This window comes from Schistocerca piceifrons, chromosome 3, assembly GCF_021461385.2.
Source record: "Schistocerca piceifrons isolate TAMUIC-IGC-003096 chromosome 3, iqSchPice1.1, whole genome shotgun sequence".
Taxonomy (NCBI): Eukaryota; Metazoa; Arthropoda; class Insecta; order Orthoptera; family Acrididae; genus Schistocerca; species Schistocerca piceifrons.
In genome coordinates, this window is record NC_060140.1 from 285,585,598 (window position 1) to 285,613,125 (window position 27,528).

Genomic DNA, 27,528 nt, shown 5'->3' on the forward strand with positions numbered 1-27,528 from the left:
TTATGATATACCACATGATACAGGAGAAGTTGAAACGAATAGTTTAATATGAGACACCTGTGCTCTCTGAAGCTGAGAAACAACCTCAAATTGGCGTACGAAAGCCACCTAAACTGCGGCGCATGCTCACAGCGCGAGATGTTGAATATCTTCTTGTGCTCTTTTGCCACTGGCTTTCGTTAGCATTACTGAGGTAACATTCCCTGTGACGTTGATGAAAGAAAATGACTTCTGAACATGTTATGCGAAAACAAATTGGTTTCCAGTTTAATCTAAACTTAGCCGTTACAAGAACAGTTGTCTCGTAGTAGGAAGGCCAGAGAGACAAAATTGTTTAATTGTTAATATCACGCCGTTAAAAGTGACAAAGTTGTCAGATAAAATTTAAACAAAAGTCAATTTCACAATTCGTAAGAGCACGATTACGCCGGTGGCATGAATAGACTAGAGGATGTTCCAAATTCTTGCACAACGCGCATGCGTTGTGGCTTGGATGGCTTTTGAAGGCCACTTTGAGGTAAATGTAAATGACGTGTGACTAGGGCCTCCCGTCGAGTAGACCGTTCGTCGGGTGCAAGTCTTTCGATTTGACGCCACTTCGGCTACTTGCGCGTCGAGTTTGATGTTATTTCCGGACTGGTAGATCACAAGTGGCCCATATCAACTTGTTCGCCTTTCCTTCCCCTACACCACTGTGGTATACGTTGTAAGCAGTTATCGCTTACACCCTGCATAGTAACGTATTATGACCAACGCCTGTCCCTCTCCGTGAGTCGTTTGGTATCCACGAAACATCCAGTGTTCCTTTCCAAGCTGTTTCTTCGTTCCTCTCGCATTTCCTTTTCAACAGATCGGTTCCACGAGTATCTACGTCTTTCACACTCTGCCACGTGTTTGATTCATCACTACCTTTAATACTATGGCATCTGGTTTTCTTAATACACGGCTAAATAATTCTTAAATAATGAAATAATAAGCAACCAGCTGCATAAAAGAAATTTAATTTCTTTACCAGTTTCTAGCACTTAGTGCCCTTCTTCAAGAGGTTAAATCTATCGCATTATTTGCGCCAAGAACAAGATGCATAGAACAAAATGCCACGATCCCAAAAAACATACAGGAACAATAAGTAATACAATTACTGTGTATTGTATTACTTATAACTCCTGCATATTTTCTAGGACCATGTTCTTTTGCTGTATGCATCTTATTGTTTACACTAGCAAATAATGCGATAGATTTAAACTTCTGAACAAGGGCACTAAATTCCCGAAACGGGTAAAGAAATTAAATTTCTTTTACGCAGCTGGTTGCTTATTATTTCATTATATACGACTACAGCTGCTAAGGCTGGATAAAATACTAAGTAATTCTTATTCGATTTTGATAAGATAGTTTTTCATAGTCACTCACTTTGGCTGACAATAATGTTTCGCTTAAGTCAACTACTTATGAGAGCGTGGACTTGGCTTGTGAGGCTTTGAAGTTGATGGATTATATGTTGACGTTCCCTGTTTCACAACGATAGACTATGGAGTTGACAGTGGGCCTTCTGATGTACTTTTGCGTAGTTCAGCGAGATAATCTCTATAAAGGAAATATCTCTTATAAACAGAAATGAATCGAACAATATTGCGTATGTCTTTCGGTTGCTGAGTTAAAAGACACACAGATATAAGGAAGTGACCGCAGATCTTACCTTTGCCACGAGATTTTGTACTATTCGCTACTGATACGAATCATCAATGTTTAGTGAGGGCACAAAACTGAACAAGATGATATTTGCTTGTGTGAGTGTGTGTGTGTGTGTGTGTGTTGGTTGGTTGGTTGGTTGGTTTGGGGAAGGCGACCAGACAGCGAGGTCATCGGTCTCATCGGATTAGGGAAGGACGGGGAAGGAAGTCGGCCGTGCCCTTTGAAAGGAACCATCCCGGCATTTGCCTGGAGCGATTTAGGGAAATCACGGAAAACCTAAATCAGGATGGCCGGACGCGGGATTGAACCGTCGCCCTCCCGAATGCGAGTCCAGTGTCTAACCACTGCGCCACCTCGCTCGGTGTGTGTGTGTGTGTGTGTGTGTGTGTGTGTGTGTGTGTGTGATGGTTGCTATTTCAGAGTACTAAAAAGCAAGGTCGTCAGCGTCCTGTATGTTTGAAGATCGAAGCTTTGTACCAGCTGTACCAGTGTCGAGCTGAACATTCAGATATCAATTTTAACGTTAATTTTCTATACAAATCTACGGCACCCTGCCTACACATATACTCAGCAAACCACTGTATAGTGCACGGCGGAGGGTACAGCGTAACCTCATTATCGATTTTATTTCCGATTCCATTTGCGCAGTGAGAGATGGGAAAACGACTGCTTATAAATGCTTCTGCACGCACGTTAACCTGACTCTCACAAGCCAAAATTAGATGCAGGAACAGACATGTAACGTTACAAGTTCGATGAATGCCCGTTTAACTTCCTCATTCATTTGTTTTCATAGCTGTTCTCCCTTCATTCAAAGGCTGTTACCTCTCACCAGGAGTGACACCGAAAAGGGAACATTAACTAAATTGATCAGATACCGCATTGAAAAGAACGGATTAAGAAGGTAGATATTTAAGACGCAGCTGTGTGGCACTGATCTATTCCACTGTGAACAACAATGCGTGGAAGTAAGTGTGACGCAGGCGAAACAAGTTTTTATCAGATAAACATGACGCACAAAATCACAAGAGCCAAGGTAACATCTCGAAAGAAACACTACAACGCACGATGTTGGACTGACCTCTGGAAAGAACAAAGTTTTTATTTCTTGTGTAGAAATATACAGTGGCGCACGTGCAGCTGTTAGGATACTCTGCTTTAAGTGCTGCAGTGACTTGCACATTTTATAATTATCGGCAGTGGTATCAGCGCAATGATGGAAATATCTGCAGTGATTCTGCGCTTTTTTCACTGACAGATGAACCTGTAGACGTAATAAGCCTTTTAACAGCGTCACCTTATTTTACGTAATTCGTTTTACGCAAATGGCAGAAGCTATCAAACCTCAACCGTGAAGTGTTTTGGTTCAAAATGGTTCAGATGGCTCTGAGCACTATGGGACTTAACATCTGAAGTCATCAGTCCCCTAGAACTTAGAACTACTTAAACCTAACTAACCTAAGGACATCACACACATCCATGCCCGAGGCAGGATTCGAACCTGCGACCGTAGCAGTTGCGCGGTTCCAGACTGAAGCGCCTAGAACCGCTCGGCCACCGCGGCCGGCTGAAGTGTTTTGTCAGAATTTATTATGTTCTTGCACTTCTCTGAACGATTCCTCTTATTCAGTTTCTTTTTATAGAAATGTGTATCAGAATCTACCATGACTAATACGAACGTGAGATAGTGTCATTGTGAGTCTTCTATAACATTCTTCTAGACTGCAGAGCGCATCATACTGTGAAACGGTGCACTGTCTTTGCACCTACTGCTGCTAGCAGCCTTGGTCAGGGCGTTGGATACGATGAATGTCCAGGCATATTTTGTGCGTACAAAAATAGTCTCTAATATACTGACAGCTTAGAAGCACGTTACTGTCACCATCGCTGTAAACGACGTCTTCTGTAGAGAAAACGTGGGCCGGCCACTGTGGCCGAGCGGTTCTAGGCGCTTCAGTCTGGAACCGCGGGAAACCGCCCGACCGCTACGGCCGCAGGTTTGGCTCCTGCCTCGGGCATGGATGTGTGAGATGTACTTAGGTTAGTTAGGTTTAAGTAGTTCTAAGTTCTAGGGGACTGATGACAACAGCAGTTAAGTCCCATAGTGCTCAGAGCCATTTGAACCATTTTAGAAAACGATGCAAGGAATCTCGAGTTTGCACCTTACGCCTTGAGCACAAAATTTGAAAAGATGCACAGAAATAAACTGTACTTAAAAATCGTAGATCTCAGATTATATCTGGCCTGTTTGTACTCGTATAACCAATTTCATTACATCCAGAATGGATCTTTCACTGCGCAGCAGATCGTGCGGTGATTGCAACTTTATGACAGTTAAAACTGTGTGCCGCGCCCTGACTCGGGCTCGATCCAGAAACCTCGCTTTTGGCTGTCTGTGCTCTTACTGACTAAGCTACCCGCCCTCACAGTTTTACTTTCGCCAACACCTCCCCGCTACCTTCGGAACTTCAAACAAACGTTCTCGTGCACATACCTCGTGGCACTAGCGCTAGGTTCCCAGTTGAAATCCCGGTCCAGCATACAGTTTTAATCTGCCAGGAAGTTTCATATCAGCGCAAAGAGAGAGTTTAGTTCTGGAAACAATCCTCCAAACTGTTCAAATGGGTCAAATGGCTCTGAGCACTATGGGACTTAAGTACTGAGGTCATCAGTCCCCTAGAACTTAGAACTACTTAAACCTAACCTAAGGACATCACACACATCCATGCCCGAGGCAGAATTCGAACCTGCGACCGTAGCGATCACGCGGTTCCAAACTGACGCGCTTAGAACCGCACGGCCACACCGGCCGGCCCTCCAAACTGTGGCTGAGAAATATCTCCGCAATATTCTGACTTGCAGGAGTGTTAGTGGCACAAGGTATGCAAGAGAACTTCTGTGAAATATACGAGGGGCGTTCAGTAAGTAATGAAATATATTTTTTTCTGAAATCCGGTTAGTTTTATTCCAATAGTCCATATTAATCTCCACTCTTTTAGCTACAAAACCCTATTTTTCGAAGTAACCTCCGTTCAATGCCAGGGTCTTCCACCACCTTTCTGGGAGGACCTGTTTGCTCCCATGGTACCACTCTACTGGTCTACGTCGGAACCAACGTCCTGCTGCATCGATAACCTTCCCACCATACACGTATTGCTCCAACGTCTTGCTGCATCAATCCTTCTGACTTCCCACCATACACGTATTGCTTCCCGCGGAGTGCATTCTCATTGGGCCAGACGGAAGGTGCGTGATCCGAGCTGTAGGGTGGATGAAGAACCCAGCGGGACCACACCTTTCAGTACCCAAACTGGTGGACGAGTGTGCCAGCACTACCAACAAAGACGTCCAATTGGGAAGCGAGGTGTTTGATTGCGATCCGACAATGGTTATATTCGGCTACTTGGAGACCATTTTCAGTCACTCATGGACTTCATGTTCCCAAACAACGAACGGATTTTTATGGATGACAATGCGTCATATCATCAGTCCACAATTAATCGCGACCGGTTTGAGGAATGAGAGTATCCGAACGTTCCAACACTGGAGGAGTCACAGCTGTATGCGACCAGCTGGCACGCGGGAAATCGGAGAGCTTTACGCGACCTTGTTGCGATGATAACACACGCCTCGCCCAATGGCTCACCGTGCTTTTGTTTACTGGCAGGTCTCCTTCGTTACTCTTTATGCTCTTCTGACAGGTCGCGCGGAAACCAGTGAGCACACACCTTTCAGTACCCCAACTGGTGGACGAGAGTGTTAGAACTACCAACAGAGAAGTCCAGTTGCGTAGCGATGTGTTTGTGACCCGTTGACCACCTCGAAAAGCAGAGCCCGCACGTTCCAACATTGCAGGGATCACACCTGTGTGTGACCGGCCGGCGCGTCGAAGATTGGACGGATTTGGGCGCTTTGCTACGGTGATAACAGACTCCTCACCGTGCTTTTGTTGACAGCTAAGTCTCTGTAGACATCCTACAAGCGCCTATGAATATCTGCGATGCTCCGTTTTTCCACCAAAAGAAACTCAATGGCAGCTGTCTGCTTAGAACACTCCTTGTTACAGATGCCATTTTGAAGGCTACGTATAGCGCCGCCACCTATCGGAACTTCGTGAAACTAAAGGGGATGAACTGGCAATATTCCACGATGCCCCAAACAAATTCAGCATTTTTCAACCAAAGTTTGCCAAGAAAAGAAATGTGTTGCATTACTTACTGAACGCACCTCGTAAAAGGTAGAGGTGAAGTAAACCTGTGACTGCGAGTCGCATTCCGCACCTGGCCAGCACAGTCGGCAAAAGTATTGGCTACCAAAGACAAGTTACGAGTGCGAGTCCTGATCCGACATACAGTTTTAATCTGCCAGGATGTTTCAGTTTTTTATAAACAATTCCAGACATTGCAGATCTACCATACAATAATGTTTGCAAGCCGGCCGGTGTGGCCGTGTGGTTCTAGGCGTTTCAGTCTGGAACCGCGTGACCGCTACGGTCGCAGGTTCGAATCCTGCCTCGAGCATGAATGTGTGTGATGTCTTTAGGTCAGTTAGGTTTAAGTAGTTCTAAGCTCAAGGCGACTGATGACCTCATAAGTTAAGTCGCATAGTGCTCAGAGCCATTTTAGAATGTCTGCAAACTATAAACATGTATTGGTTCAAATGGCTCTGAGCACTATGGAACTTAACTTCTGAGGTCATCAGTCACCTAGAACTTAGAACTACTTAAACCTAACTAACCTAAGGACATCACGCACATCCATGCCCGAGGCAGGATTCGAACATGCGACTGTAGCGGTCGCGCGGTTCCAGACTGTAGCGCCTAGAGCCGCTCGGTCACTCCGGCCTGCAGATATGTATTTTAACTGTCATTAAGTTAGCGTCCCGATAATATAAATGCTACAGTTTGCTGTTGTAGAGCCTGTAAAAGAATGGTAACTTTCCTGAGACACAGTTAATATAGGCAAGAGCACTCATAATGCACATTGTAAGCAATCGTGGCCAGTCAGTTCCTTTTACATCGTTGTGGAATGTATATCTTCACGTATTGTAAAATGATAAATCAAAGTACAGCCATTATTGTAACAGTCCTCCATGACGGCATTTAATTTCAATATTTACTTCAAGTCCTCATGGAAACAGACGACAATCTTCGGAATCGAAGTAGAACCCTCGAACGTTGACCATGAACGTGTCTTCCGGCATTTCGTGGCGATGTTATATCGACACGGGCTCCCCGTAAATTGCCTCGTGTGGTGTCACCGCCAGACACCACACTTGCTAGGTGGTAGCCTTTAAATCGGCCGCGGTCCATTAGTATACGTCGGACCCGCGTGTCGCCACTGTCAGTGATCGCAGACCGAGCGCCACCACACGGCAGGTCTAGAGAGACGTACTAGCACTCGCCCCAGTTGTACAGCCGACGTCCATAGCAAAGGTTCACTGACAAATACGCTCTCATTTGCCGAGACGATAGTTAGCATAGCCTTCAGCTACATTTGCTACGACCTAGCAAGGCGCCGTATTCAATTGATATTTATTATGTGAAGCATGTATCATCAAGAGAGATGTTCTACAATTGTGGATTAAAGTTAAGTATTATATCAACTACGTACTTTATTTGCAATTCTCAAGATATTGTCCTGTTCCAGACCTCACGCCAGTCATCGTGTAATTAAACGCGTGCATTTCGGCCTCCTGTAGCGCCTGCACACTTACTGAGAGAGTCGCTTATGACGCATGAGCGCGTGCAGAGGGCGGCCAACTGAGCAGAGCAGGTGTGTGGCCGGGTTATTGCAGTGCTGCGGGATGCCTATCCCTTTGGGGCCGGTCAGTTCGTTCACCCACGACCCACACCAAGTCCGTCCCAGGACGCATCCGCAGGGGACACAGCACAGCTGGCGCGGAGGTTCTTGGCGGCCGACTCGCTACTGCCAACATCTTGCTGCGAGTGCATCTGACAGGCACTTTGCCAAAAGATAGGCGTCCCTGCAAGAATGCAGCAATTATTCAGTCGTGCGCGTTTCGAAGATGCCGTCCTACATCTCTTACTACAATTATGCCTACCTTTACACTCGTACCGAATCTCCTCCATAATCCTTTCTGCATATTCTAAAATTTATTTATACATACTTTATTAACTCTCTACTGTTCGTTTCAGTTCAATGGCGTACCCACCGAGGGCCAAGTGAGGACATTTATGCCCCCCCTCCCCTCAATCCCTTCCGAATAAGAAAATCTTAGCAAACCCAAATTGCTTCATATCCCACCGAAAAGACAGACGAATTAATTAATTCAGTATTGGTCTGAAGAAAGTTGGAACACGTAATGAATACTGACTAGTAGCAAATGATGTAGAGCAATTTGTGATGAAATCTCAAGACCATTAGGTCATTCGCTGCGAAAATTTTTCAGTCCTGAGTTAACGATGCTTCTACACCTTAGCATACATGGAAAATAATGCCCTCTCCCTGACTCTCTTACTGCTTGTACGGCTTTTCAACAAATTTCGTAGCTTGCCTGTAATTTTAACTGTGTTCATACTTTAGCTGTTCACGTGATTTTGAAAACCTCCTGTTCCACCACATTTCAAATGCTTCTGGGTCTCATTTCACTGCTGAGCATTATGTGCTGTAAACGTAAATAACCTTCTTCCTCAGTCCTGCGTGAATAATCTTCTATTAAAGAAAACATTCCTCGTTTGTGCCGTTTTCGACGTTCGCTTACCTTCAGGCAGCTTGTATAATCTTGCTCTCTAGACAGCTAACATTTCTGTTCTTCCGCTGTGTGTGTTCTTCGCTTTTAACAAGAGCGTGTGTTCTTCGCTTTAAACAAGACACTACTCTCATTCTAATATTCATCACTTTGCTTTGCTTACCGTTGATCTAAATTCTTTAACTTTGGTGTCCATACCACTCAAAAATTCTTCCCAGTCTTCATAATTTACGATTAATAGTACACGATTGTGTTCCTTTTCACTTTCATTTCTGTTTTGAGGTGTTCTGTCACTTTACTCATACCGCATACACTTTCTGATCAAAAGTATATGGACCCTTCTCCTTTATGACGGCTCGAACTCTGCTGGAGGTACTTCTAATCAAATGTCTCAATGTCTGTGAAGGAATGGCACCCCATTCTTCCTCAGGAGCCGAAACTAGAGAAGGTAATGATGCTTGACGCTCAGGTCTGGAGCGAAGTCGACGTTTTAACACATCTCAAAGATGCTTCACTGGGTTCAGGGCCGCCTCTGCATAAATTATGTATCCTGTTTAGTTATTATTCAAATATTGACACATAGCTTTCTGAATTGTATCTTAACTTTTCCATTCAACTTCCGAAATATAATATACATGTCCGGATCTCCAGTACGCACTAGACAGAGTTGAGTATTACATATTCATTACTAAGTAATGCACGATACTGAGACACGTGTCAGACCCTCCAGAGAGGCCAAAACAGAGTTACGGGGTCCGGCCCTCCAGAATTCCCGAAACAGAGATGTGTGTCCGACTCTCCAGAACGCCCGAAACATAATAACTGTCACAGCTGAAGGACTTCGTCTCCCAGGCATGCCAAAACGACCCGAGGGTGTCCGAAGCACTTCGGCTGTAATATCGTTACTCTTATGTTTCTCAAAACTAGTGAAATTTAATAAACAAAAAGACAGACTCGTAGGGTAACCATGAGAGATTGTTGTACTCAAAATTGGGTTAAATACAATGGAAAATGTATAAATAATTAATAATTAAGTTAGGGGTTTTGACTCCTAGCACCCGAACGTGCCGACAAATCAGAAGCACGTTCAGTACAGTTGGCGGACTCTCCCACGGGACTGGTACATACTGATACATCTGTCGCTTGTACCTCACTCCACTTTTGTACGATATGCTACTTCACGTGTATGAAGCTGCATTAAGGCGAGCTTCTAGCGAAATAAAACTTTGTCGTCCACGGCCAGGGACATCACACCTTGGCAGGCCATCCATTTCGGGATGTTATTGCCCACAAAGCGCCGTCTCACAGGTGCTGCTTTATGACAGGGTGCAAGGTCATGCTGATACAGTCATCTTATGCGAACGATTACTTTTCTATCCTCTTCCATATACAGTACATAATGTTATCAAATGTGTCCATACCCTCCCGCAGTTTGCACTTTCTTCAGCGCAATGAAGGGTCAACATCCTAACCGTGAAAAACACCCCTGTATTGTAACACCACCTCCGTACTTCAGTGATGACACTACACATTGGCCGGTAACGTTCTCCAGGCATTCGCCAAACCCAAACGCTTCCGTCGTCATGCCGCAGGACATAGCGGATTCATTACTGCGAATCCCTCGATTCCAATCATCCATTGCCTAGTGCCGTCGCTCTTTAGTGTGTGGGCATACAAGGTGAGGATGTGGGTCTCGCGGGAGGCGTGCGCGAGAAGGCGTGCGCGAGATAGTTCCTGGCTGTCGCACTATCCTCTGTGTCCTGGGTTCAAGTCAGACCCTGTATAAATTACGTATCCTGTTTGGTTATTATTCCTGCTCTGCCATGTAAGCAGGAGATCCCGGGTTCGAGTCCCAGTCGGGGCGCACATTTTCACCTGTCCCCGTTGATATATATCAACGCCCGTCAGCAGCTGAAGGTATTAATATGTAGTTCTAATTTCGTTCTAGACGGCTGCAGGTCACCATGTTCGACATGTCCGAAAGAACAGACACCATATCCATATATGTCCCAAAAATGTTCGATGGGATTCATATCGGACGATCTGGGTGGCCAAATCATTCATTCGAACTGTCCAGAATGTTCCTCAAACCGATGGCGATTAATTGTGGACTGATGGCGTGACGCATTGTCATCCATAAAAATCCGTTCGTTGTTTGGGAACATGAAGTCCATGAATGACCGAAAATGGTCTCCAAGTAGCCGAATATAGCCAATTTTAATCAGTGATCTGTTCAGCTGGACCAGAGAAACGTATCCACTCCATATAAACACAGCCCACACCTTTATGGAGCCACAGCCAGCTTAAATGGTGACTCGTAGACAACTTGGGTCCATGGCTTCGTGGGATCTGCGCCAACCTCGAACCCTGTCATCAGCTCTTACCAACTGAAACCGGGACTGATCTTACAGACCACGGGTTTCTAGTCATCTAGGGACCAAACGATATGGTCACGATCCCAGGAGAAGCGCAGCATGCGGCGTCGTGCTGTTGGCAAAGGCACCCGCGTCGGTCGTTCTGTGCCATATCCCATTAACCGCAAATTTTGCGGCACTGTCCTAACGGATACGTTCGTCGTACGTCCCACATTGATTTCTGCGGTTATTTCACGCAGTGTTGCTTGTCTGTTATCACTGACAAATCTACGCAAACGATGCAGCAATTGGTCGTTAAGTGAAGATCGTCGGCCACTGCGTTGTCTGTGGTCAGAGGTAGCGCCTGAAATTTTATACTCTCGGTACAGTCTTGAAACTGTGGATTTCGGAATATTGAATTCCCTAACGATTTTCGTAATGGAATGTCCCATGACTTTAGCTCCGACTACATTCACCGTCAAAGCCTATTAATTCCCGTCGTGTGGTCACAATCACGTCGGAAGACTTTTCACGTGTATCTCCTGATTAAAAATGACTGCTCCGCCAATGCACTGCTCTTTTTATGCCTTGTGTACGAGGTCGAACCGCCATCTGTATACGTGCATACCGCTATCCGATGAATTTTTGTCAACTATGTTCTTGTAAACTCTATTTGAGATGCACTTCTTTTTATTTCTTTTTATTTCCTCCACTGGTCGTGTAATATTATTGGCTTCGATCGGTTTGTATTACCTGGGTTCACAAATTAGCGGGTTATTAGTAGGAGGCCGCAAGCTGTGATCCATTTACAAAGATATTCGTCTCCGAAGGTGAATACTAATGTAGAGTACTTATTCCCTCATGCGATCATGGAGTGTGTTATGGATGTTCGTGATGAGTGCATGCGGAGGTCTTTATTAGATTGTTTTGTTTCTGTAGATTGTTACGTAATGAAGAGTAAGCTACAAAGCACCAGACACTCACAAAGGCAGTTTGATCGAGTGTTTCTATAAATATTGTAAACTAAAATCCCCAGCTCGTATTTCCTTCTGTATGTCAAGGCGAAACTCAGCAACTACTGTAGGGATTTTGATATGTTTTTCACTAATGGACCGATTCACGAGAAAGGAGTATATATTTTATTACCACTCCGACAAACAAGTTGTCCGGCTGTAGAAACTTGGTCGTACAAGTGCGAAGCCGAGGCAGGTCGCTAATGAAACACTATACATCCACTTAACGTAGTTGAATGAAATTTAAGCCGAGAAATTTCATTTGCCTAGCGGCCGTAGGACAGTCTGCTCAGTGAATCGCCGATTCATAAAGAAAATTGGAAAGTGGATTGGTCTATCTCTTTCGTGTACAAAAATATCCGCTGGAAGTAAAACCTTATACAAGGACTTGTTTTTGGCACCCGAGAAGCGCGGTTTGTATGTGATGCATGTGGTTTAAGGAGAGATTGGGGACCTGTGCCAGCCAGATTCACAGTATAGATATCTCCAAAAATGGCTCTGAGCACTATGGGACTTAACATCCGAGGTCATCAGTCTCCTAGAACTTAGAACTACTTAAACCTAACTAAGGACATCACACACATCCATGCCCGAGGCAGGATTCGAATCTGCGACCGTAGCAGTCGCGCGGTTCCGGACTGAAGTATAGAACTCTCACATTTTATGGCTAGGAAGGGGCAAAGATTACATTCAGTTGAATTCCGCGCTGCCTATGCCTACGGTGGAATCCAGCACCGTGGTCACTGTCTCCAGTAAGATACCTTAAACGCGGGTCACGTTTGACACCGAGGTCGCTAGGCAGTAGAGGTGGTGGGGGGCAGGGGGGAGCATTAGCGGAGCCGGTCTGGTAATCTGGTCACGTGGCCTGGAGTACCTTAGCCTGGCCTAGCCCAGCCCAGCCTTCCTGGTCGACGGCACTGGCGAAGCGAGCCGGGAGGACAACACGTGACTGCACTGCTGACTCACAACAACAGTGTTTCAACTGTGAGTCAGCAAGCGCCGTACCAGGATACCTGGAGTTTCTGACCCATCGCAAAAATTTCATTAAAATGTCTACTTTCAAATTTATCATTTCCTTCGCGAGCTCTGAGTCGCAAGTACGTTGCAAAGACATCCTGTACTAGGTGATCGATTACTTAATGTATCACAGTGTTTAACTGCCTATGGTGGCAGTATGATGCTATCGAGAACTCCCTGGCTTTCCACAAGTCCTGCTGTAGTAACCGAAGGCACCATGATAGCTACGGACTATAGCTCCAAGTTTCAAACGTCTGTGATGTATGTATGCAGCATGAAGCGAAAAATGAAAACATGTGCGAAGCCCAGGATTCGAACCCGGGTCTCCTGCTCACAAGGCAGATGCGACCACTGCACCACTCCGTCAGAGGGGCTTTACACAGTTCACGGACTACCCTAGCAAGCCTCCCTCGTCAATTCAAATTCCCATTCATGCCTCGGCCCACTTGGTATTACCGCTAAACTCTAACGCCACTGCAGAGGCTCTTCAAATGTATTAGCCCTAGCACCAAACGAAACCGAAGATTGAAACCCAAGCATAGATTCTTTTTAATAAAATGAAACTATATGGTCTTGCGGTAGCCTTCTAGCGTCCCGCGCACGGGGTCCCGGGTTCGATTCCCGGCGGGGTTGTTGTGTCGTCTTCATCATCATCATCATTCATCCCCATTACGGTCGGAGGAAGGCAATGGCAAACCACCTCCGCTAGGACCTTGCCTAGTACAGCGGTGCGGATCTCCCGCATCGTCCCCAACGCTCCTCGGAGTATGGACCTCATCATCATCATCATGGTTCCAGAGACCTCTTCCAGTCTCAAGCATCTATGATATATACATAATACATGTTTGAGACTCGGAAAGGTCTCTGGAGCCACATAATTTCATTATTACATTGCAGAGCCAAAGTAACTTGTATACCTGCCTAATATCATGTAGAGCCCCCGCGAGCACGCAGAAGTGCCGAAACGCAACGTGGCATGGACTCGATTAATGTGTGAAGTAGTGCTTGAGGGAACTGACACCATTAATCCTGCAGGGCTCTCCATAAATCCGTAAGAGTATGAGGGGCTGGAGATCTCTTCTGAACAGCACGTTGCAAGGCATTCCAGATTTCCTCAATAATGTTCACGTCTGGGGAGTTTGGTGGCCAGCAGAAGTGTTTGAACACAGAAGAATGTTCCTGGAGCAACTCTGTAGCAATTATGGACGTGTAGCGTGTCGCACTGTCCTCATGGAATTGCCCAAGTCAGTCGGAATGCGCAATGGACATGAATGGATAAAGGTGATCAGAATTCTTACGTACGTGTCCCCTGTCAGAGACGTATCTAGTCGTATGAGTCCCATATCACTCCAATTGCACAGCCTCACACCATTACAGAGCCTCCACCAGCTTGAACAGTTCCTTGCTGACATGGAGCGTCATGGGTTCATAAGGCTGTCTCCATATCCATACGCGTCGATCCGCTCGATGCAATTTCTAACGAGACTCGTCCGACCAGGAAACGTGTTCCCAGGCATCAACAGTCCAGTGTCGGTGCTGACGGGCCCAGGCGAGACGTCAAGCTTTGTGTCGTGAAGTCATCAATGGGAAACGAGTGGGCCTTCTGCTCCGAGAGCCCATATCGATGATGTTTCGTTGAATGGCTCTGGCTCTGAGCACTAGGGGACTCAACTGCTGAGGTCATTAGGCCCCTAGAACTTAGAACTAGCTAAACCTAACTAACCTAAGGACATCACAAACATCCATGCCCGAGGCAGGATTCGAACCTGCGACCGTAGCGGTCTTGCGGTTCCAGACTGCAGCGCCTTTAACCGCACGGCCACTTCGGCCGGCGTGTTTCGTTGAATGGTTCGCACGCTGACGTTGATACTCCAGCATTGAAATCTGGAGCAATTAGCGGAAGGGTCGCACTTCTGTCACGTTTAACGATTCTCTTCAGTCGGCATTGATCCCGTTCTTGCAGGGACTTTTTCTGGTCAAAGCAATGTCGAAGATTTGTTGTTTTACCGGATTCCCGATATTCATGGTACACTCGTGAAATGGTTGTACGGCAAAATCCCCACTTCATCGCTACCTAGGAGAGGCTGTGTCCAATCGCTCGTGCGCCGACTATAACACCACGTTCAAACTCACTTAAATCTTGACAACCTGCCATTTTAGAAGCAGTAACCGATCTAACAACTGCGCCAGACACTTATCTTATGTAGGCGTTGCAGACCGCAGCGCGTATTTTGCCTGTTTACATATCTCTGTATTTGAATACGCATGCCTATACCAGTTTATTTGGCTCTTCAGTGTACATAAAGATGTTTGGGTACTTGAAAAGGTCTCTGGAGCATACAGTTTCGTATGATTAAAATCACTTATGCCTGTGTTTCAGGCAGCATCGCCCGTTTCGTTCGATGGTGAGGTGCTATTCCACTGCAGTTGGAGAGCCTCTGCAATGCTGTTCAAGTTTAACGGTTAATACCAAGTGGGCTGAGGCGTGAATGGTAATTTGGATTGAGTAGGAAGCCGTGCTAGGGTAGTCCTTGCAGTCTTACAAAGCCACTATGGCGGGATACGTAGTCGTTAACGCGTCTGCCTACGGAGCAGGACGCCTGGGTTCGAATCACAGCCTTGGTGCAAATTTTCATCCATCGCTTCAGTCAGCACATACGCATCACAGTTGTTTGCTGTTTCCAGATGTCTACGGAACCACATAGCTTCATTTTATTAAAAAGAAATACTGATTCGTTTTGGGCCACGTCGCATCGTAACTGCTCTTTATCTTATCCTTCGAGGAAGGAAGTGACACTGTATCGAAGTCTATCTTAAATATTAGTTCTCCATGTTTAACCAACAGCAGATGGCTCTGAGCACTATGGGACTTAACATCCGAGGTCATCAGTCCCCTAGAACTTCGAACTACTTAAACCTAACTAACCTAAGGACATCACACACATCCATGTCCGAGGCAGGATTCGAACCTGCGACCGTAGCGGTCTCGCGGTTCCAGACTGAAGCGCCTAGAACCGCTTGGCCACTCCGGCCGGCATAACCAACAGCATTTCATACTTATAATACACTACTCGCCATTAAAATTGCTACACCACGAAGATGACGTGCTACAGACGCGAAGTTTAACAGGCAGGAAGAGGATGCTGTAATAAGCAAATGATTAGCTTTTCAGAGCATTCACTCAAGGTTGGCGCCGGTGGCGACACCTACAACGTGCTGACATGAGGAAAGTTTCCAACCGATTTCTCATACACAAACAGCAGTTGACCGGCGTTGTCTGGTGAAACGTTGTGATGCCTCGTGTAAGGAGGAGAAATGCGTACCATCACGTTTTCGACTTTGATAAAGGTCTGATTGTAGCCTATGCGATTGCGGTTTATCGTATCGCGACATTGCTGCTCGCGTTGGTCGAGATCCAATGACTGTTAGGAGAATATGGAATCGGTTGGTTCAGGAGGTTAATAAGGAACGCCGTGTTGGATCCCAACGGCCTCGTATCACTAGCAGTCGAGATGGCAGGCATCTTATCCGCATAGCTGTAACGGATCGTGCAGCCACTTCTCGTTCCCTGAGTCAACAGATGGAGACGTATGCAAGACAACAACCATCTGCACGAACAGTTCGACGACGTTTGCAGCAGCATGGACTATCAGCTCGGAGACCTTGGCTGCGGTTACTCTTGACGCTGCATCATAGACAGGAGCGCCTGCGATGGTGTACTCAACGACGAGCCTGGGTGCACGAATGGCAAAACGTCATTTTTTCGGATGAATCCAGATTCTGTTTACAGCATCATGATGGTAACATCCGTGTTTGGCGACATCACGGTGAACGTACATTGGAAGCGTGAATTCGTCATCGCCAAACTGGCGTATCACCCAGCGTAGTGTCCGCCCTGGTAGCTGAGTGGTCTGCGTGACAGACTGTCAATCCTAAGGGCCCGGGTTCGATTCCCGGCTGGGTCGGAAATTTTCTCCGCTCAGGGACTGGGTGTTGTGTTGTCCTAATCATCATCATTACATCCCCATCGACACGCAGGTCGCCGAACTGGCGTCAAATCGAAAGACCTGCACCAGGTGAACGGTCTACCCGACGGGAGGCCCTAGCCACACGACATTTCCATTTACCCAGCGTAGTGGTATGGGGTGACATTGGTTACACGTCTCGGTCACCTCTTATTCGCATTGACAGCACTTTGAACAGTGTGCATTACATTTCAGAGGTGTTACGACCCGTGGCTCTACCCTTCATTCGATCCCTGCGAAACCCTACATTTCAGCAGGATAATGCACGACCACATATTGCAGGTCCTGTACGGGACTTTCTGGATACAGAAAATGTTCGACTGCTGCCCTGTCCAGCACATTCTCCAGATCTCTCACCAACTGAAAATGTCTTGTCAATGGTGGCTGAGCAACTGGCTCGTCACAATATGCCAGTCTCTACTCTTAATGAACTGTGGTATTGTGTTGAAGCTGCATGGGCAGATGTACCTGTACACGCCATCCAAGCTCTGTTTGACTCAATGCCCATGCGTTTGAAGGCCGTTATTACGGCCAGAGGTGGTTGTTCTGGGTACTGATCTCTCACGATCTATGCACCCAAATTGCGTGAAAATGTAATCACATGTCAGTTATAGTATAATATATTTGTCCAATGAATACCCGTTTATCATCTGCATTTCTTCTTGGTGTAGCAATTTTAATGGCCAGTAGTGTATCTAGTTTACGTTCAGGCTATCATAGCCGGAGCTACGTTTAGGTTACACAGGTAGTTGAGAAGGAATCGACAGTGGACTTGTCGGAACAATCAGCACAGTACTTGATCAAGCTAATGGATGGAGATACAGACGTGCTAAATCAATTTCGAGACGTGGAATTGAACCCCGCTCCTCTTAAATGCGAGATTCGTGTCCCAACCAGTTTGTTGCCTCACTCAGTAGATCACAGGTAGAGCTTTCTTAATATCTCAGTGTGCGAGGGATTTCAGTTCTCGTCCAGAACGCTGATGTGGGTAATCGCCGCAGTCTGCTGGCGCTCTATCACCAGCCTGTGAAGCGCCAAGACTCGGCGACGACCGCACACGTCGCTAGCTGCGCCTTCTGGAAGCTTCGGCGTCCTTGGCCGGAGGCAGAATTCTTAAGGAGGCCACCGTGCGGCTGAAGGACGCTACCAGGTCGTCTGTTAGCATCTGTTAACACTGCAGTGGCTCGGGTATTCCTGTTCTTGCGGCGGCGCTGGACCAGCAATATTTCGACCCATATTTCCATCACGCCAGTCCACTGTTTCTCGACTGAGTACTGCCTTGTATGCCCCCTTCGAGAGGCTTACACTGAATGATGTAACCGGTAGTTTCGACTGGATACTCGTAATCGACATTACTGACTACAAGAGTATGGGAAACTGGTCAGGTAACTACCGAAGCATTTTCATAATAGTTTACGTGCCTCCTCTGAAGGTACGAGAGAACGCAAAAGTAATTTAAGTTCTCGTACGTGGAAGAGCAACATTTATTCCTTCAGGAAATTCTTTCTTAGACATTTTTCACACTTTCGCAAGTGTGGAAACTACCATTTATTGATATATAAAGATAGTATAGAATTTCCGATGCATTACCAACAATGGCTAGTATTACAGTCACTGATATGCACCGAGTCGAGATGCAGCTCAGTTTTATTGACAATAAGCGTCAACACCACATCTTCAACCCCAAAAAGCGTAACAATATGAAGTGTGCCGTAAAATAATGTAACTGATAATACAGTGTTTAGAGCATTAGCGAATACCATGAACCCATTTGGTAAGTCTATTGAGATATTACAGATTTCGGACTACCAACAATCCACCTTCACTTTCAGTAACGGTAAAATAAACCACTGAGATACACAACCCTGGTAAGTTGACTTGATGTAAAAGTTAAACATAACGATCCTTGTATCAAATTCAGATCTGAACATTAAAAAGTGCAAGCAAGAATCGCAAATAAGAAATTTTTACTTGTTATGCGTACGCAGTAGAGCAGAAAGAGTATATGAATAAGTTTGTAGGTGGTTTCGGATTATAAATGGTGCGAAATTTTGTAAACGGAGCTGCCGCCTCTGGCAGTGGTTGGGTATTGAGTCCAACTGAACATAGATGACAGATTGTCATTCCATGGTGCTTCAGCTCTGTTCCACATCGAACTGGCTTGTGAATCGTGACGTGACAGTCTCTTGACAAACCACTGCTCAGTGTTTTCAGTGGGTAAGAGATCTGGAGAAAGACTTGGCCATAAGATCACTAGAACACTCACTACACGAAGATAGTCCAGGACAGCATATGCAACAAGTGGTCTTGCGTTATCTTGTTGAAAGATGAGGTCATGCAAACTTTGAAGATGAGCCATAGCAACCGATGCAACACATTAGAAACGTAACAGATGCTGTCCAGTTACGGGCTATGCGAGCCAAAGGATATCGTTTACGGTATGTTGATAGTTTTTACTTTGAATGAAGCACAATTTTTGTGCCCTAAGAGTTTCGCGTTTATTCCTTGCGACGCATCTTCAGTGCCCTGTAATACATACACAGATTTATTTATACTGTTGTTTACATTTCGGACGTTGTATATATTGGTTAAAAATATTTCTGACACTTTTTTGTTTTTCTGTGATGAGGCAATAATTTAAAATTCAACTTGCAGATTTCCCGGATGTTAATCCATATGTAGTGCTCTTGTTCCTGTGTTACCACTGTTCTTCTTCTTCTAACTACCATTTCAAAATTCGTTTCAGATTTCACAGCAGAAGGGTCTTAACACTCGTTTTGTTGTTATGTTTTGGTTGGTGTTGCCGACTGTCGAATGGTATTTCGAACTATCGAATATTATTGCCAAGTATTGACCGTATTTTTGTGATATCTGTGATCTGTTTGTGTTTTGTGCGTGCGCGCGCGCGCGCGTGTGTGTGTGTGTGTGTGAGAGAGAGAGAGAGAGAGAGAGAGAGAGAGGAAAGAGAGAGAGAGAGAGAGAGAGAGAATATGAAGGGCTTATTTCAATAGTGGGTCAAGTCCATTTTGTTCATTCTGAGATACAGAGTCCTAAAGTTAAATGAGCGCTGAAAAATTTGCAGTTGAGATACCAGAAATATTTAAGTATATATACTTGCAGTATGTATACTTGAATATTTCTGGCGTCTCAACTGCAGATTTTTCAGCGCTCATTTAACTTTAGGACTCTGTATCTCAGAATGAACAAAAATTGACTTGTACCACTATTGAAGTAAGCCCTTCATATGTGTGCATGTACAGGTGGAATGGTTTCCTTCGTTAATTTTGATAGAGAGCCTGTGTTGATGTGTGTGTGTCTGCTCGTTTATCACATGTTTGTCCTCTGCAATCGCTTTCTGGATGTGATAGTTTTCATACATTTGTATAAGGTATTTGTTGTGGTTGTTTATTCTGATTAATTGTTTTCATATCTTGTTCCGTATTTATAGAATGTTGGTTGTGATGTTTTAATTGCTCTGCAAATGTGGAATGGTTTGTTTCATACTTAGAAAGCGTAATGAGTTCTTTGTTCCGCGTTTCAAAACTTCCTGCCTGTCATGCCTTTCACACGGTCCGGAACTAAATGTTATTAACATACCATAATATCTCTCTGACGCTAGTCGCGTGGAGCCACTGAGATTCCACATGGCGCTGTGTGTGGTCCTCCTGAAACCATCGATTCCATATTGGCAGGAGGCGACCGATCCCCACCAAAGCGAGCAGCAGAATCGCAGAACCATAAACCACAGTCTCGACTGGGCACGATCCTGCTGCTGTCGAATATTGAGAAGTGCAAGTAGACTTTTCTTGATTTTACACAACGTTAACACGGTCTTGTCACAAACAATCCATATTCAGATGCGTTCTGTGTGTGAGAAACCAGCTATATAATTTAGTTTCCTGCCTACTTTATGCAGCTGCGCTGAAATGCTAATAATTTACATATCCACTTGTATACTATACTTCACGCCAGTTAGACATTTCTTGAGTACAACATTTCGTTGATGGGCAACACCAACTTTATTTAAATTCCTTAAAGTTTCTATTAATGGTTCTGTCAACAGTTGTAGTATTCATTAGACGACTAGTTTATAACCTTACAAGTACCTTTTCATGCCTGATCTACTGAGGTTGCACTGACAGTGCCTGATCTTAATAATGAACATTGAGTGGTAACACATGCTCTATAAATGTTTGCAAGATGACTGCCACAATCCACACATACTTGTTACCAAGCCAAAATCAAACCGGAGGTCAGCATAGCCAACAGCACCAAGAAACTTTCGATGATTGGTGCTGTTATGTTGACCTCCAATTTGATTTTGACGTGGGAACAGGCACGTGTGGATTGAAGCATTCATCCTACAAACATTTACACAGAATGTGTTGCCACCCAATGTTTGTTATTAAGATCAGGCACTGTCAGTGCAGCCTCCGTAGATCAATGAATCTGTAAGGTTCGAATCTAGTCGCCTAATAAATACAGGAAATGTTGACAGGACCATTAATAAACGCTTTAAAGAATTAGACGTTTGCTGCATACTTCCTCTGTGGGGTTGCCATTTTAACGGGCGCTAGAGTATGAGCCACTTGGCAGTGAGGAGAGGGGTAGTGTTTCGGGTGGTACTCACATGGTGCCCTTGGCGACGGTCATGTTGAGGTTGGTGAGCACGTGGTTGGGGTTCTTGTTGGAGCCGTAGTGCTTGAAGGCGTGCCGCACGCAGACCGCCTGCTGCCGGCGCGCCCACACACTCGACTGCTGCGACATCAGCTGCGGCCGCGCCGGCGGGCCCGCCTCCGCGCTGCTGTTCACCTCCCTGCGGGCACAGGCAGAAGGAACCACACCGTTAGGATCGTATTACAGCGGCTGTACTCACCACACACTTGTACTCTACTTCTGAAAGCGTGCAGTCTCCATGGTACATGATGGAAGGTGTACGAAATTTTGAGGAAGGTAAGGGTAAGCTTTACCGAAAGGCACGTAATACCGGATGATCAAAAAGTCAGTATAAATTTGAAAACTGAATAAATCACGGAATAATGTAGATAGAGAGGTACAAATTTACACACATGCTTGGAATGACATGTTATTAAGTTTTCAAGTTTATATTGACTTTTTGATCACCCGGTATACAATATGTACGAGAACCAAGACTTGGAAACCAAGAACGAAGTGCGCGAACTAAAAAGTGTGTAAGATATGGATGTAGTCCTTCTCCCCTACTGTTCATTCTATGACAGAAATAAAAGAAATGTTCAAGAGTGTGATTCAAATTCAAGATGAAAGGATACAAATGGTAGGATTCGCTGGTGACATTGCTATCCTCAGTTAAAATGAAGAAGGCTTACAGGATCTGTTGAATGTGACGAACAGTCTAATGAATACAGATTACGGATTGATTGTACATTGAAAAAAAACGAAAGTAATGAGAAACAGTAGATATGAGAACAGCGAAAAATCTAACATCAGGATTGGTAATCACGAAAAGGATGAAGTTAACGAATTCTGCTACATAGGTAGTAAAAGAACCCATTTTGGGTGGAGCAAGGACGAAATAAACACCAGACTAGCACTGAGCGTTCCTGGTCAAGGGAAGCTTACTAGCATCAGTCATAGGTCTTAATTTGAGGAAGAAATTTCTGAGACTGTATGTTTGGAGCACAGCATTCTGAGGTAGTGAAATACGAACTGTGGGAAAACCGTAACGGAAGGGAATCGAACCATTTGATACGTGGTGCTACAGAAAACGTTGAAAATTAGGTCGACTGACAAAGCAAGGAATGAGGAAGCGCTCCGCAAAATTAGTGAGGAAAGGAATATACGGAAAATGCTAACAAAAAGAAGGGACAAGGTGATAGGACATGTTTTAAGACATCGGGGATAACATCATCAGTAGTACTAGATGGAGCTGCAGAGGGTAGAAACTATAGAGGAATATAGATATTAGAGTACGTCCAGCATATAATTGAGGACGTAAGCTATAAATGCTACTCTGAAATGAAACGTTTGACATAGGAGAGGGATATGTGGCTGGCTGCATCAAACCAGTCAGAAGACTGACAAGTCAAAAAAAAAAAGAAAACGTTACATTTTGGAGGGCACTGACTTTCTGTTGGAAGAATGCTGTTTACAACATTCTCTTACTTTGGTGATAGTAGTCTCCAGAACAAAAATGTCTGAGAAGTAGCAGAGTAGGTTTTTACCTCACCTAGAATCATTTCTTCTTGACAAATCTTATTCCATAAATGAATTTTTATTCAAAACCAGTAGCTTGTAAAAGAAGCATATTTCTGTATATAGTTGCAGGAATAAGGCTGAAAGACATATGTGTCCTTTATGTCAAATGGATCTGTAAACTAAGTCGTTTCACATCATTTCATATATATATATATATATATATATATATATATATATATATATATATATATATATATATATATATATATATATATATATATCTGCGAACATGTAACAGCCATGTAAGGTTCGTGTATACCTACACGTAATACATGCATTTTGTATTATTTGCTCTTTCATTTTTATATTTTTATTGGCATTTTTTCATTCAGAGTCTGTCTGGCTATCGATGGCAGATCAAATGATATTTAGTTGACTACAGAACAAGTCACGTATACTGCTGATCGTCATAGGTGTATTGTTAGAGCTTCCTGCATTCATAGTTCGTGGCAGGCCACGATAAGTAGTGGCTGTGAAAGAAGGTTGTGTTGTTATGATTTGGTCAGCTGAACAGAGCATGAGAGAATCGAATAGCAAAAGTTCGCGAAGGCAAAAGATACGCTATCTAGAATGTCACGGTGACAAATTTTAGTTGTACTACATATGGTGATGGATGACAAATAATCAAATAAAAGAATGTACATGATCCTCAATATCAGAGTTCTTATATTAGACCCTTCTTTATTTAATTCACCATGGAACAACCTTTTCTATGTATGTATGTATTTATTTATTTATTTAGTAGGGGTAGGAATACTATTAAAAATACCCTGAAGACACTGGGAGCAGTGATTGACAGGAGTAGCTGCATACATAGAAGTCTGTACCATCACTGTATTTAGAGCGTCTACGTACTCGTAAAGGAGAGCAGACGTAACACGTGGACTTGGAGTTCACAGAAATGATGCATGTAATTTAATTTGAAACAGTTCATTTTTATTCATATATTTAAAGAAGATGTTGTTTGCTTATAGCACTGAAAGCTATGGCTGGTAGCGGCTAGAAACAAGTGAACATCGGAATGAAGTCATATGCCGACTTCTGTAGAAACAGCTATTTCAACCAGCCATCTTGCCGAGAGTGAATGATTATACTGTGGATCTAAAGGGATATCGTAACTCCTTGTGAAACACATAGACAAAGTACAATAAAGGATAATTATCACTTACCAGTGGACAGACGTTAAAGGAAATTTGAAACATACGTGAAGAAAAGAGGAACTGGCTACGACTAAATAACCTAAAAGAAAAGTGAGTGGAGTGACGCTCTATTCGAGTATCGTTTTGTAATGCTGCTATAAGTAAGAGCAATTTACGTAATGCGATAAACTATATGCCTCGTAAAGAATAAAATTTGTCTCTAAAGATAGTCATATATACTGCTAACTCGAACATAACTGTAGTAGAAAACTACAATACAATAGGAATTAATCCAGTAGTTGACTATCACACAAAACAAGCCGTGTGAACTTCTCCATGACTATGAAAACAAGCGAAATCATATCAGTTTCAAAATTTAGTGGAAATCTTACTTTATTTCTGTTTTCAGGATCTAGTCTTCAATCCTTTTGCTTTAAATGTGGATATAAAGATATAAACCCGGACCGGAAGTCAAGTTAAAGCAGAACTGCAAGTACCGTGGTTTACAATAAGACTTAATCTGTATTTTACATGAAGTTCTTGGAAGTAAATGAGCCAGGCAGCCGGAAGAAATCCACTCTACATTGGATTATTTTAGATCACGGAAGAGAAGAAGCGAAATCTGTTAGATAAAATTTGTAACTGCCTAAAACCGGAGACTTATGGGATTCACCCTCCAGTCATTCAGTTTACTTTGCACGGTTCAAAAGAGGAATGAAGAGTGAGGGACGACGCTCAGAAATGCTCTCCATAATGCACTCTGCAGTGGGTTGTGGAATATTTGTACAGATGCCGATGACAGACGTGTAAGGAAGAAACATTACAGATGGAACACGCACTAGAAAAATAATAACATCATGGAACATTGTAATTTAACATTTTGAAAAGTGGTAGTCGCTTATGAATTTGACAACGAAAGAAAATCATCGTAATAATTTGTTGCAGCGCACGTCCTCAGTGTTTACTGTGCGCAGCGACCGCGAACACAGATAAACTGCACGTATGTAATTGCTTAAATGCTCCGCTACTAAAGAAACACGAGAGTAGATTGTCAACAGTCGCAGTAAGTATAATTGAAGCCGTACACATAGATCATATCTCTGAAATACCTTGTGAATTAATGCCACCAACGCAATAATTTCCTTGCGGTAATCAAAGAAACGGTAGGGATCAGATCTATACATATGTGTCAATTTTAGTTGGCACTTGAAAATGAATCTACAGGTATGCAAATTCATTGTGCTCTAATAAAAAGTATTTTTATCTCTAAATATCGTAGTAAATACTAGTATCATTGTTAAAATTAAATTTCCGAAGTTCTGTGAAGCTTTAAATAATCTAGTCCTATGGCAATAGATTATATGTCATTGCGTCTGTAGGTAATCATAAAGTTTGTGTAAAGATATGAAAAACTAACAGATTGCTTCACATAAAACTGTAATACGCCGCTCTCAGGTTGTACATTAACCTCACTTCTTCCTCATTTGTCCGTTTGATGGTACGCGTCAGCTTTCAGATTACCCATTTACCATGAGCACACAAGCATCCTATAACTCTGGACATGGGAGTCCTGTACCCTAGACACAGTTAGGTAAAGAGCGCTCTCTGTTCAGTGTAGTCTCCGTTAGTCAACAATCATAAAGCAATTATCCCCGTTTTCATTTCTCTGGTACAAATTAATGGTCCAGGCTTTACTTCCACTCTGTCACAAAAACATAGTACACGATGTCTAAGCAGACATATGCAACTAAGCACTATCAATCCAAAAAAATCCGAGTACAGTGGTGTTTGAAACTTAACACCAACCCTATATTAAAAGCAGAAATTTCGTGTTGTGTGGAGAGGAATACTTGTACGCCAATTTACCTTCCTTCTAATATCTCATGGGGAGATCTGAAACATTTATCTTGTTGGTACATGTATTCATGGCAGAATTTGGTGCTCAACCTGACAACATTGCTACTACTTTTCCTCTTGCCTCGTACGGGACAGAAGCATAATATCTGTCTCTTTCCCACCATACTGAAGCTACAAAACATTCTGTAAATACTGCAGCTGTAGTGTTATCCGTAAAATATTAATCGTATAGCCAACTAGCAAGCGAGAGACCACGATCTCTTGAAAGTAAGTGCGAGGCAAACGGTATTTATTGTTACATGTGTGCAAACGCCTACACGAGTAACGGTGCTGGTAAACACCAGAAATCATGTGGTTACTGGGAAGTAAACTGTCGTTTCGAAGTGAAGGTGGTGATTCATTCGAGAAAATTGGACTAAGATCTCAAGTCGAGCATATGCAGTATTTTACATACATCGTTTATTAAATTCATATACAGGGTGGGCAAAGTGATAGTGATCCGGAAAATATTTCATGCAACTTAAGACAGACAGCTTACATTGTCCTCCTCGGGGGAGTGAAATATGTAAATTGTGTTGCCTGCCTTAAAATGCATGAAATATTTTCCAGGCCGGTATCACTTGGCCCACCCTGTATATACCCCAACGCTGTGGAAGCCTTTTCCCCGCCGTATCCTTTCTTCAAGAAGTGCTAGTCCTGCAAGGTATGTGCAGCTTTCGCGAAGCTTGGGATGTAAGATATGAGGCATTAGCGGAACTGAAGTTGAGAGGGAGGCTTACGAGTCGTGTCTGAATAGCTCATCCACTTAGGGCAGTGACCGGGAAAGGATAGCTTTCCCGTTAAAATACCGATCTGATACACAGTTTTAAACTGGCAGTAAATTTCATAACATCTCACCCTCGCTGCAGAGTGAAACATTCCCAGATTACAACCCCCCCCCCCCCCCCAGCTTTAATTTGCCAGGAAGTTTCACTTGCACTGTATTTCTTTTTAAAGAAATAAGGATCGAAAAAAATATTTATCCTTCTCACGTGATTCAAGATAAGAAGTTGACAGCTATTCGATTATTCTCACTAGTACTGTACAATATTATGGTAAACCGTAAAAACTGAAACCCATAGATCCATGAGGGTGGCTTCACTCTGTGACTTCACATTTCTGCAATATCCAAAGATAATTTCTAAATAAATTTTTTAGAGTGTCGGTAGCCACATGTTTCACGGTTGCCTGTAGGCGCTCGTCTGTGGGTCATCCATCGACGCTCATTCAGTGATTTCTCTGAAGTTTCGTCTGCACAAGTGGCTACCATTGCCAAGGAGTCGCCCTTCGTTGCTGGTGGCGTACCGGAGTCGAGACTGGGGCCGGAGAATGTGCGTTTTTGGGCACCATCGTCTGAGGACATTACCTTTGTAATGTTGTCGTTCTCGAACTGCTACCTACAATGCCCGTCAGCCTCTGTGGGGGAATCGAGGCTCCATTT

The 27,528-nt window shown here is 44.0% G+C and overlaps 1 protein-coding gene across 1 annotated transcript in view; it reads right to left on the bottom strand.

Annotated features, from left to right (window-relative positions):
• The window catches only part of LOC124788203 (ABC transporter G family member 20), a 395,732-nt gene that overhangs the window by 190,397 nt on the left and 177,807 nt on the right, over positions 1 to 27,528 (bottom strand). Inside the window, exon 2 of the mRNA XM_047255380.1 lies at positions 21,446 to 21,631. Within this exon, the coding sequence (XP_047111336.1) occupies positions 21,446 to 21,631 (186 nt within the window). The remainder of the gene's footprint in view (positions 1 to 21,445; positions 21,632 to 27,528) is intronic.